The following is an 11,591-nucleotide window of genomic DNA, read 5'->3' on the forward strand; positions in this document are numbered from 1 at the left end:
ATGCCAGTGAGGCTGGGGATTCCTGGGAAATAATCAGGGCAGGTCTGAGGCCAGGAGCAGGGTATCCAGAGTACACATGGGGACACAGTGCCTGTCTGAGGAGCCAAGAGAAGAAGGGTGGCTTTACCTCCCCAGCCATGCCCACAGCCACCCTTTGAGGAGGCAGGGACTCTTGCTGCTCCACGCTACTCCAAGTAGCAGCCTGTGGCTCCAGTTCTGAGATGGGAAACCTGCAGCCTCCTGGAGGAAAAGCCGGCTTTGGGGGCAGAGAACAATGGCTGCAGAGCATCCAGCAGGGTAGCTGGGCTGCCTCTACGTCAAGGCCTCTCTCGGAGGGTATCCCATGGTGCATTCAGCATCCAGCATTGGGAACGGTGGGGTTCCAGGAGGAAGGCAGCCTGCCAGGAGGCTATGGGGATTATAAGCTCCACAGAAACAGTGTGTGGGATCCTTGTACTAATAGTATGACCCTGGGTCAGTCAATCTACCTCTTAGCCTTTATAACCTCATCTGTAAAAGGGGAGCAATCTAAAAGTGGTCATCACCATCCAATGTTCCCGAGGGCTTTGGAGCTGTATGGACAGGTGCTATCACCCACTTCCTAAGGCACACAGAGATGTCATGGCTAGGAGCAGACTTTTGGGGCTGGTATGCTGGGTTCAGGTTCTGCCTCAGGGCTGGGGAAAAAGCAGAAAGTAGGCCCAGCATAGAGCAAGGACACCAACGTGTAGCTAAGATGTGACCCCAGGAAGGGTGACAGGAGCCCCCACCCATACTTCCCTACCCCTGCTCACCGAGTTGATGCAGCCCAGCTCCTTGTTGAGCAGCCAAGGCAGTGAAAGCTTGCCCTCACCACGGTAGCATGACTGGATGCGCTCTTTGATTTTCTCCTTAATGGCCCGCAGTGTGAATAGGCACAGCGCCGACTCCTTGGGCGGCTTCACACGGTTCTTCTGGCCCTGTGCGAACACGGTGAACAACACGTCCTCATCCTCAGCAAGGCCCAGCTGCTTGGCCAGGACCTGGCCTGGCCGGCTCAGGTAGGCATCCTGTACCAGGCGGTACTCCACGCCAGCCTGTTCGCAGCCAATGGGAAACTCCACATAAGAGTAGAACTTGGGGTCATCCACACACAGCCGCACAATCTTGGAGGTGAAGAAGTGCTCACCAGCGGCATCAGGCGAGGTAAGTTGCGTGTCCAGCTGCAGGGTGAGGTAGTATACGAACTGCTCGCTGCGGAAACTGTACACATAGTAGATGTCAAAGGCTGGGAACTTGGACAGTGTGTCTGATGGGATCTTGAGCTGAGATGACACAAACTCGTCCTGGTACACGAAACCAAACATGTCAGCATCTTCCTCATTGGCCATGAGCCGGCGACTGGACAATGTGGGGAAGTATTCTGATTTGCCATCGATGGGTGTCCCTACGAAGAGCTTGGCCTGGCCCTGGCCAGGAGTCCCGGCAATAAGTACTCCTGCCATGCTGCTGGCCTCTCGGACACTGGACAGGTAGTGCTCCTTGCGGTGGTGTGGCTCGCCCAGCTTGAAGAGATCATCCAACCTCAGGAACTGGCAGATGCCCTGTGAGGCACTGCCACAGGCCAACAGGCGGTTGGCAGCATAGTCCAGCAGTAGAAGCTTGTTGACGTTGTCTGTGCTGCCCAGGCCATGTGGGCATGACTGGACACTGGGGGGTGGGTAGCATTTCTCGTTGTCTTCTACGGGGCCTGTCACATGGGCCCGAAGTAGGGTCAGGTTCCCTGATAGCTTGTAGATGCGGTTCACTGCGCCAACATATACCTCTCCTGTCTGCTCGTGAACTACCAGGTGGGTGAGGCCCCAGTCATTGGCCACAAAGGTGCGGAAGGCAGGCTGTAGACCCACACCAGCTGGGGGTGAGCTGATGGCCATCCACACACCCCTCAGCAGCAGCAGTAGCAGCAGCAACAGTGGTGTCCGAGGGCTCAGGGTTGGCAGTGGCATGGTGGGCTGGGGCCTCAAGTCAAGGTATTCAGGTCCTGTAGGGGTGAGCATCATGGGACTGGGTTTTCTGGCCCTGGAAAGAACAGGCAAGAGAGGGTATGAGTGTGGTGATGCCCACATGTGCACAGGGCATCCAGGCATGGCCTCCTCATTCTCTGAGTTCTCCACATGAGTGTGTGCTTTAAAGATACCTCCAAAAAGACCTCCGACCACTACCCAGACAGATCAGAACAAAGAAGGCACTTCCGTGTCCTGAGGCATGCAGGCAGCAAGGACAAGCAAGTGTCACAGGGAACACACTACAGCTAGCAGCAGCAAAACAGGATACCTGCCTGGCAGCAGGGTACTCCACTGGAGCCTGAGCCCTGCCACTCCTGACAAGATAAGAATGGGCCCAGGAACACAGAGCATCTTTCAAGGGTCTGGGGTCTACATGACCCTAACGCAGAGCCCGTCCATGCCCTGGGGATCAAGATCTCTCAAGATCCTCAATCTCAAATGAGTGACATGTTTCCTGTATCAGTGTCCCCCACCAAAGCCGAGCAGAGACAAACTATGGTACACACACCCTCCTCCACACAGTGTCAGCTGCCTTGGTGACTCCCAGCACCATTTGGCTCAGGGCAGCCACGTCCCACACTAATAGGCACTCTTTGATGTGTGGACTGCTCCCCTGAGATTCCAAAACAACTCCCAGCACAGCATCCCTACCCACCACCAGAAAGAGTCCCCCGCTCCCCAGTTCCACAGCCACATGGCAATAGTTTCCAAGCTTGGCTTAGGATATTCTGCAGAACCTTCTGTGGGATCTTGACTCTGGCATTGCTCCCTGGTTGACCTTGGCCCAGCATCTTACAAACCTCAAGGCTGGCACTCTAAGGACAAATCTAGAGGCAGCAGCTCCCCCAGAAACCCCACATTTCCCGGCAGAGAGCACGCCCCAGCCCTCAATAGTATCCTCTGCCCACTCCTGCCTGGTTCTTCCACCGTATCTACCCACAGCCAGGACTCCATGAGGCAGTTTGGGCCACTTTTTGGACCCCCACTGCCTTTCAAACCCTGGCACAACACCTCAAATCCAGCTGTGTACTCACATCCCCTGCAAAGTGCCACCTTCCAGGATTAAGTAGTGTTGGTCAAATGTAACGGCCCTAATGGAGACAATACCTTTTCCTCAGTTTCCCTAGCCATCAAAGGGATTGCAACACTTTTTTCCAGGTGGCTAAAACAGTTTGAAGTTCATGTCCTGGTGGACAGATGCCAAACTCTTGAAGACAGCAGGGTCACAGAACCTGTCCTGTGGGCTTGGTGTGTGTGTGTGGGGGGAGTCCTCTTACCCGACTCCTTGGCTGATGTCTGACCATAGAAGTGTTTAGTGTGGCAAGTGGGCAGTCAGCCAGTATACACAGCTTCTTTAGACTCCTACATACTGCACTCCCCAACAGCATCATTCACAGCTGGGGACAACTGAGGCTTAAAGACGGTACCCTCAGCAAGTCCAGGTGTGGAGCTAGCCAGAGGCAGGAAGCTAGTTACAGGTGCTCAGCCCTTAATCTTCCACGTCCTACTCTGCTCTGCCACCAAGGCTGCTCAGGGAAGCCCGAGATGCCTCCAGACCTGCTCATGCAGGCAGTAGGGGCTAGCTTTCAGTTGTCTTGATCCATGGCATAGGTCTGGTTAGTGGCTCTGGCTACTTACTGCTCAAATGTTCTCCCAAAAGGACATAAGCTGGGTGCAAAACCTTTCTCTCCAGAGCCACTGGGCCCAAGCAGATTCAGCAAACACTTGCGGCTGAGAGAACAAGTGAGCCAAGGCACTAGGAGTGGTCAGCCAGGCCTGGGCAAAAGCTACCCTCAGCATCCATCCAGATGGGGAAATTAAGGCTCAGGAAAGCAAAAAGTGTTGACTAAATCCCAGAGCAGATGCAGGGTGGTAGCACCTTGCAGGAAACCTCCCAGCAGGCTATCTTCAGCTGCCTTGTGCCCCAAGACCAGCAGCCACCAGGGGCCTCCAGAGGCAGCCAAGAAGAGAGAACATCCACAAGTCCCCTACCCCCCAAAACCAAAGCAGACTAGAGAGCAGGTTGCTTGCAGACAAAACGGGCCTCGGCTGAGCACTGAGTCCATGTGAACTCCAAAGAAAACATGAATCACTCACCATTTATCAGTTCAAAGCAGGCCTGCAATTACCAGGGGCTGGGCTCTCCCCTCCTCCGGGATAATTATACACGTCTTAATGCAATTACGGGCCCTACTTTTTATATTAAACAGGAGGGACCTGGCTGAAGAAGCTACCATCCAAACTCCAGCCTGGCTCTGGGCCCACTCCCCTGCCTCCCAACAGAAGTTGCTGAGAAGGGATTGGCCTGGGGGGCACAGGGCTGCCGGCCAGGAAAAGAGGGGACTCCAAGCCCACACCTACCACGCACAAAGACTAGCAAGGACGCCTGGGCTACTTTCTCTAGTTTAAAGAGAGGAGACTCAGGACTCCAACAGATCCAAGGTCACACAGCCAGCCCTGTCAGAAAGGTAAAAGCTAGAGCTTCTATAGAGACCCCAGGTAGAAAAAGGAGCCAGGTCCACTGAGAAAACCCTGTGTGCCCACAAAGTAGGGCCTGATACTGGGTGCTGGGCCAGGCTGGGGGAAGGGAACAGACAGGCTCTGGGTTCTGTGAGCTGCCTGGCCAACTTAGACTACAGAAGCCCCCAGAGGGGCCTCTCTATGTGCTCTAGGAGAACCAGGTCCAGGGGATACTGGCGGGGTGGAGGTGTTCTGGAAGAATGGCGTGGAGAACACACCTGCTGGAAATGCTAACAGGGCAGCACGAACAAGTGTGACGCAGACAGGAGGACCACGGTGGTGCTGGGTGTGCGCAGCAGGGACCCAGGGAGAGAGGCCAGGCTTGGAGGTGGGGGCCTCAGTCAGGGGCCACTCTGGAACAGGCCTCCAGTGGAGTGCACTGAGCTGGTATCCTGTCCTCTCCTAAACTGGGATGACACCATGGTTCTTGCTCAGAAACAAAGACCCCAGAGCCCTCACACGGGTACAGCTTGCTCCCTGGGTCCTGATGCTCTGGAGCCATTAGGGTGTGGACAGGCTGGTCTTGCTGTCATTTCACCCAGTGGTTTCCCCCTCAGCAGCCAGAGGACTGCTTTGCCTTGTCACCCTGCCCCACCCTATGGGAGGTCACAGGAGATGGTCTCCAGTGGCCTACTCTCTACCTGGAGGCTTTGGAGTCCTGCTGTCCAGAAAAGGTGCCAGCTTCTGGCCTTCCCTGGGGTCCCATACTCCTGGCCAGAGGTTCCACGGGATGTGGCTTTGTCCACGACATCTTGTCTGGCCCCAAACCCAAGAACATATACCAGCCAACCTTGCACACAGACCTCAAGCCTCCACCCATGCTGTCCTCTGTGCCTGAAGACACCTTGGGTGGGCTCCAAGCTGCCACCTCCCCACTACCTGAGTGCTTAGTCCTGAAGCAGAATCCCTGGTTTGCGCCTCTGCCTAGGGCACAAGCTGAGTGTTTCCCAGACCCACCAGACTCTTGGCCAGCCCAAGGTAGCACCACTATCCCCTCCTGCTCATCCTCAACAAGCAAAGGACTTGGAAAATTGGGGGTGCTCCCGAAGGGCTGGAGACACACAAGATAGTACCACCACCACAGGACTGAAGACCCCCAGGACCTGCTGGAGGGGGTAGGCAGCACCAGGGGACAGTGAGCCAGAGGTAGGAGCCTGGCTGAGGGGCAGAGGCTCAGTTCCTTCCCATCCCCCCAACACACCCCTTTCTTTCAAGGGGCGTGGCCCCAGCACCCCACAGATGAGCCTGAGACAGCTCCTGGCACCTAGTAGCCCCTCAGAAGCCTTCTCATCCCCTTCGGGGCTGCACCTGGGGTCTCTGCAGACAGAAGGGCCTCCCTGGAGTCTACGCTCGCCCTTCACCGCTGCAGTCAGAGTAAGCCCACCACCGCCACCGTCCTCGCCACACACCAGGCCTGGGACCGTCCAGGAAGCAAGGGGCGAAGCCTCCACAGAAGGAATGACCCCGTGGAGGCCCTGCGCAGGGGGAGGCCGAGGAGGCCCGAGCCGGCGGCCTCTCCGGTGGCACCGCACCGCCCCTTGCAGCCGCCGGGTGGAGGGCCTGCGGGCCGGGGATGGCCGCGGAGCCCACTCGCGCGCCGGGGCCGGAGGGGGCGGGAGTCCCCACGAATCCTTGCAACTTCCACCCCATGGCCCGAGGCCGGCCCAGGGCGCAGCCTGGGACCTCCCCAAATCCCGCGGCCCTGCCCGGGCCTGCCCAGCGCGGCGCTCGCCTGCGGCCCACGTCCCCACCCGCGGCCCGGTCCGACCCGGCGCTAAACGGGCCGACATGGGCACCCGCAGGGCCCTCCTCGCGGGTACACTGCAAACTTTCTATTCTGCCTGAAGGAGGGGGCCGCGACTGCGACCATAGACATTGCGCCGCCCGGATCGCAGGGGCCCTTACGCGATGCGACCCGCCGGGACGCGGCAGCCTTTCGCGGAGACCGCGCCCGGACACACGCGGGCGCCCGGCCGGAGCCGCAGGACACGCCAGCCGCGGACACGCGCGCCGCAGTCCCCGCGCACACCCCCTGGCCACCGCCAGCGCCCCCCACGGCCACTCGGGACCCCGGGCCGCGATGAGGCTCCCGCTGCCCGCGGGGAAAGTTGCGCCCCGACTCACCCGACAACCCCGGGCGCGCCCCGCCGCCGGCCATCGCCGCGCCCTGCTGCTTGCCCCTCCGCGGGGCCGCCCACACCGCGCAGGCCGCCGAGGCCGCTGCGCCCGGGCTCCGCTCCGCTGCGTGGCTGCGTCGCCGCTGCCCAGCATGAATGGGGCGCTGAGCGCCGCGCGGCTGCGGACCGGCCTCGCTCTCGCCGCCCCGCGGAGCGCTGTGCCGCGCGCATGCGCCAACCGAAGCCGGGGGGCGGGGCCGGGAGGCGGGGCGGGACCCCCGATGTCCTGCAGGGGGCGCTCGGCCCCGCGCCGACAGCGCGCGCATCGGGCCCCACCGCTTGCCTTCAAAGGGCGATGTCACCTCAGCCTTAAAACTCTGGGTTGGTGTGTGTTTGGTGGGGGGTGCAGGAGGTGATTGGGTTAGTCCCAGGACTTGGTGTACTCTATAACGAGCACGGGCTGGAAGCCGAGCTTTTGTCCACCAGAGGGTAAACTGAGGCTGGAGGAAGCACTTGCCCTCATCTTGGCCTGTGCGCCCAATCTGTTAGGTGGGACGGGCACTGCACCTCGCAGGCCCCAGGCGGTGGCGAGTGCCAAGATAACCAAGCTCAGGGATGACTGACCAGTCCGGTATGCGGTCCTGTAGCGGGGCGTGTTAAGACCACCCCAGCAGGAGAGAGACAGTGCCAGGAGGACCGTGGGCGCGGGGCTGGCCTGCAGAGCTGGGTGCGCCGGGTCTTGGGCGCAAAGAGAACCTTTCTCTCTCGGGAAGGCAATCCGGTGCAAGGCAGCCGGACCAAAGCAAGGCAGGCAGCCGCGCGCGCAGCACGGAACAGAGCAACCACAAAAGGTGGTCGTGGAGGGGAAGCGCTGGCTGGGCACAGCCTGGGGGACTCAGTGCACTTACCCGGTAAGGACCGTTGTCCCTACTTCTTTCGCTCCCAGGCAGCCATCGCCCTCTTTCCATGTGCTCATCCTTGCCTGGCTTTTCTCTGGGTGTGACCATTTATATTTGTCCCCCTGAATGACATATTCTTTTGTGTGGCTTATTTGGGATGCTATACAAATGGGGTCCCACTATCCTCTCTGAGAGGAAAGAAGGGGCTCTAGGACAGTCTTTGCTCTCACTGTGTGGTGCAGGCCACCCTGGACAGTTAACCCTCCTCTCTGTTGATGCCTTAGGATTCCCCACCTTGGAGAGCAGGGCCATAGGTAGGTGTGTGTTTAGCTTCAGCAGACACTGCAAACTGGTTTTCCTCAGTGAAGTCCCACCCCTCCGCATGGTGGAGAACTGTCAGCAACAGTGGGAAAGGCTGTGCTTTGACTTTGCCAGGCTGAGGGGGAGATGGCTCTCCATGCCCCTGAATAGTGGCGAGGCTCTTCTCTCACACTTGCTGTCTGATCTCACAGGCACTCCACGCTGAAGGTACAAATCTCCGCTGTGCTGTACGGATGAGTAGACTGAGACTGCTTAGTCCACATGATCTGCCCAAGCTCCCTAGCTGGTTGGTAGCAGAGCCTGGAGCCCAGCCCAGAGGTCCAGCTCAACCCATGGGCTTCCCAGCTGCACACCTGGTCCAGAGCTGACATGGCTGCTTTTTATGTTTGACTGTGCTGTCCACTCCACAGCTTTACCTGCCTCACAGACTCCATAGCTTACCTGCAGCACTTTGGGGAGGAAACAATGTGAAGGCCACTGCCAACCTGGGGATGTGCTCATCCAGTTGTTTCCCAAGTTGCCTCTGCTCCTTGGCTCGAGAGGCTGGCTGCCTCTGCCCACACCTGCCTGGTCTCCTTTGCAGACCTGTCTTCCAAAGTTCCACTTGGCAGGCACTCAAGGCTTTTTCCCTTTTGCCATCAGCAATGCCCATGAAAACACTGGCTTCTGCTTGGAGGAAGGTCCTCATCTCTAGCTTCTCTGAGAAAGCTGGGGCTGCGTGTGGTCAAAACTCAGCTCGGGGCTATCTTGGAATTCATCTGTACCTGTCTCCCCAAAGTACAACCATAAACTCTGGTGCCATTCACCAGCCCCTCTAGCCTGCATTTCCCAACCCTGAGGATTCTTCCAGGAACTTTACTACAGGCTGCTCTTAAATCCTTGTCTCCAATGTCTTTTCCACCCCTTCTCAGCAACATCTGTCTATTCACTAACGAACATCACGAACTTTGGAAATCAACTGTTTTACCCTGTTGGAACCTTCAGGAGTCCCTATCTCATGTCAAATAATGTCATACACAGCCACCCGGTTCAGGTGATGGGAGGCCTGAGTATGACAGAGAAAACTATATGGGACAGGGTTTGAGGTGTGGTGAAGGTGGGTGGAGAGAGAAGACTGAGTGGTAAGAGGGCTGGGTGCTCAATCACGAAGACTGAGTTCAGATCCCAGTACCCAAGTGAGGCATCTCCCAAGAAAGCTTTCTTAAACAGGAGTCTAAGACAAAGAAAGAATTAAAGTATGGATCGATTTGGCTACATTAAAATGAATATTTTCTGTTCACTCTAAAGGAAGCAATACAGGGACAAGTCAGGATCTCAAAAACCTCTTACAGTACCATACAAATGACAATGGATATGTATCCAGAATATACGGGTCAAAGAATCAGATCACCTCTACATGCCCTTTTCTCGATAAAAAATGGCAAGGGGCTGTTGCTTTGGATTAGTCTAGGTTAGTGGCTTCCTCAGATCCCTCGGCCTGTCAACTGCACTGTCCCTCAGTTATGTCTTGTTTTGTGGGGAGCCGAGAAGTCCCCTGAAGCAGAAGTAGAAAGCCAGTGGCCAGAGGAAAGCTGGGATTGAAACTGGTCTGCAGCTTTAGGGCTCTTGACCACACTTGAGGGAGGGGATGAGTCAGCACAGCTGCCGTGACTGTGACTGCTAGGGCTTCTTCCTCTGGGTTTCCCCTGGGGGTCACTTCCCTGCCTGATGCAGTACAGACAGCAGCAACTGGAGAGAAGGGGAGGGCTCCCAGGAACAAAGTTCTGTTCCGGGCGTCCGACCGGTTCTTAAGGCCCCTTTATATGCACTAGCCCTAAACAGTCTCAGGGCCATTTCTGCACATGTGAGAGACCCTCCTACAGAAATGGCCTAGCTGGTTCTCCCTCCCTACAGACAACCCTATATTAGGAATAAGAGGTAAGGAGGACAGAATAGTGAGAGCCCAGACACCCTAGAGGGCCCATTCTCCCAGGACCAGGTTAAAGCTGGAGGCCGATCATTCCAGTCTGCCTGTTCCCACATCAGTGCCTCTTTGCCCATCCCATCCTCTTCCCTCCTGCCATCTCCTGGCTGGAGGATGTGGACCCCACCTGTCTCTGGCTTCCACCCCACTGCCTGTTGTTAGCTTTCTAGCAAGGAGGGCCAAAACCAGAGTTGGTGGAGTACCTCCTACTTATAATCCTCTACACACACATGTATGTCACTCACACATATCACAGACATTTATACATGTATAGGTATATTTGCATACAATCAGACATGCTTACATGCATGCACTCACAGACACATACATGGCACTCAAGCTTATGCATACATACATGTACTCAGGCATATATACAAATGTACACACATGCACTCACACTCAGGCATACATACACACAGTCACATGCACATAAACTCAGGCATACATACACATGCATATATGTATATATAAATATACATACATGTGCACATGTATTGCTTGCACCCACATATGCAGTCATGAACACACAAGTGAGCTCACAGAGAGACACATATACATACATGTGAAACACTTGTGTAAATAGAAAACATATTAAAAAAACATGCACTTGTACAGCTCCCCAGAATAGAGGACTCATACATCCACCTGCTGGCCTGCTTACTCCTCTGGCTCACCATATGCCCTCCCAGCCCTTGTGTGATTTCTGTGTCCCTAAAGGAGACCAGGGCCCAGCCCCAGTCTCTGACAACACCCCTCTACTGTTCCTGCCAGAACTTTGTACACCTAGTCATCCCCAGCCTGTGGCATGGTCCTCTGGTTTTCGGTTTTTTTGATGTCTATGGAGCAGGTGTATAAGAGAAGAGCTCCCCAGGCATTGGCTTGTCTTTACACATCAGATCCTGGGACGCCTGATGAGCAGACATGGGGTTGGGTACAGTCACTTGCACTCTGGGAAACCCATTCTGCTCCCTGGACAGAAAGGGTCAATGTAAATGTGGGCAGAAACAGGAGGAAGTCAATGGAAGGTGTTCATGGGCCCATGTTTGGTCTTGGCTATTGTCCAGCACTCTAAAGGAAGGAGGAGGACAAGCACCTAGGCGGAGAGCTGGTGCTGTGGATGGAGGGCTTGCTTGGCCCCAAGCACTCTCCCAGCCTGCCCATCCTGTTCTGCCCTCCCCACAGCTGACAGATAGATGCAGGTGACAGCAGTTCACCAGGGTCTGGGCTCACTGCGGTGTTGTTGATGAAAAAACTGGAAGGCAGGTATTCAGGATCTCCTGTGGTCATGAGCTTTGGTACTCTCTCCAAGTCAGTGGCTCTGATGATGGCCTCAAGGATGGAAAGCCTCTCTAGCTACCCTAGAAATCTCCACTCTAAGACTTGGGAGCCCTTCGCCAAGTATCAGAGAAGCAAGACACGAGTCTCCTGGCTTTGCTGGTGATTATTTTTTTTCCTCTGTGCTATAAATAGCTAGGTGGAAGTATAGAGGCTAGATTTCTCTCTCCTCTAGACAATGATGGGCAGTGCCACTCTGCCCATAGGTGCCGGGCAAACGAGGACAGCTATGACACAGAAGGAGGAAACAAGATTCAGAGTCTCCACATGCCAAACCCCAAGTGTTCAAGGGCTGATAAAATAAACCAAACAAAATAAAGACACCCAAATAAAGATACCCAAGAGGCAACCACGGCCTACCTCTATAATTTCTTTTATTTTGGGAATTACT

General features: G+C 56.0%; 1 protein-coding gene across 2 annotated transcripts in view; it reads right to left on the minus strand.

The window, feature by feature from the left end:
* Window positions 1-6,895, minus strand: part of Plxna1 (plexin A1) — a 46,236-nt gene extending 39,341 nt beyond the window's left edge. For both annotated transcript variants that reach the window (XR_007589921.1, XM_050131294.1), the window contains exons 1-2: window positions 6,690-6,895; window positions 795-2,058 (exon numbers count right to left, since the gene is read on the minus strand). Coding sequence is in view for 1 of the 2 variants with exons in the window: in XM_050131294.1 (XP_049987251.1) it covers window positions 795-2,039 (1,245 nt within the window). In the remaining variant the exon portion in view is untranslated. The remainder of the gene's footprint in view (window positions 1-794; window positions 2,059-6,689) is intronic.
* Window positions 6,896-11,591: the final 4,696 nt, after the last annotated feature.

The sequence above is a fragment of the Alexandromys fortis genome, unplaced genomic scaffold (assembly GCF_014885135.2).
Source record: "Alexandromys fortis isolate MF-2015 unplaced genomic scaffold, M_Fortis_MF-2015_v1.1 scaffold_378, whole genome shotgun sequence".
NCBI classification, from domain to species: Eukaryota; Metazoa; Chordata; class Mammalia; order Rodentia; family Cricetidae; genus Alexandromys; species Alexandromys fortis.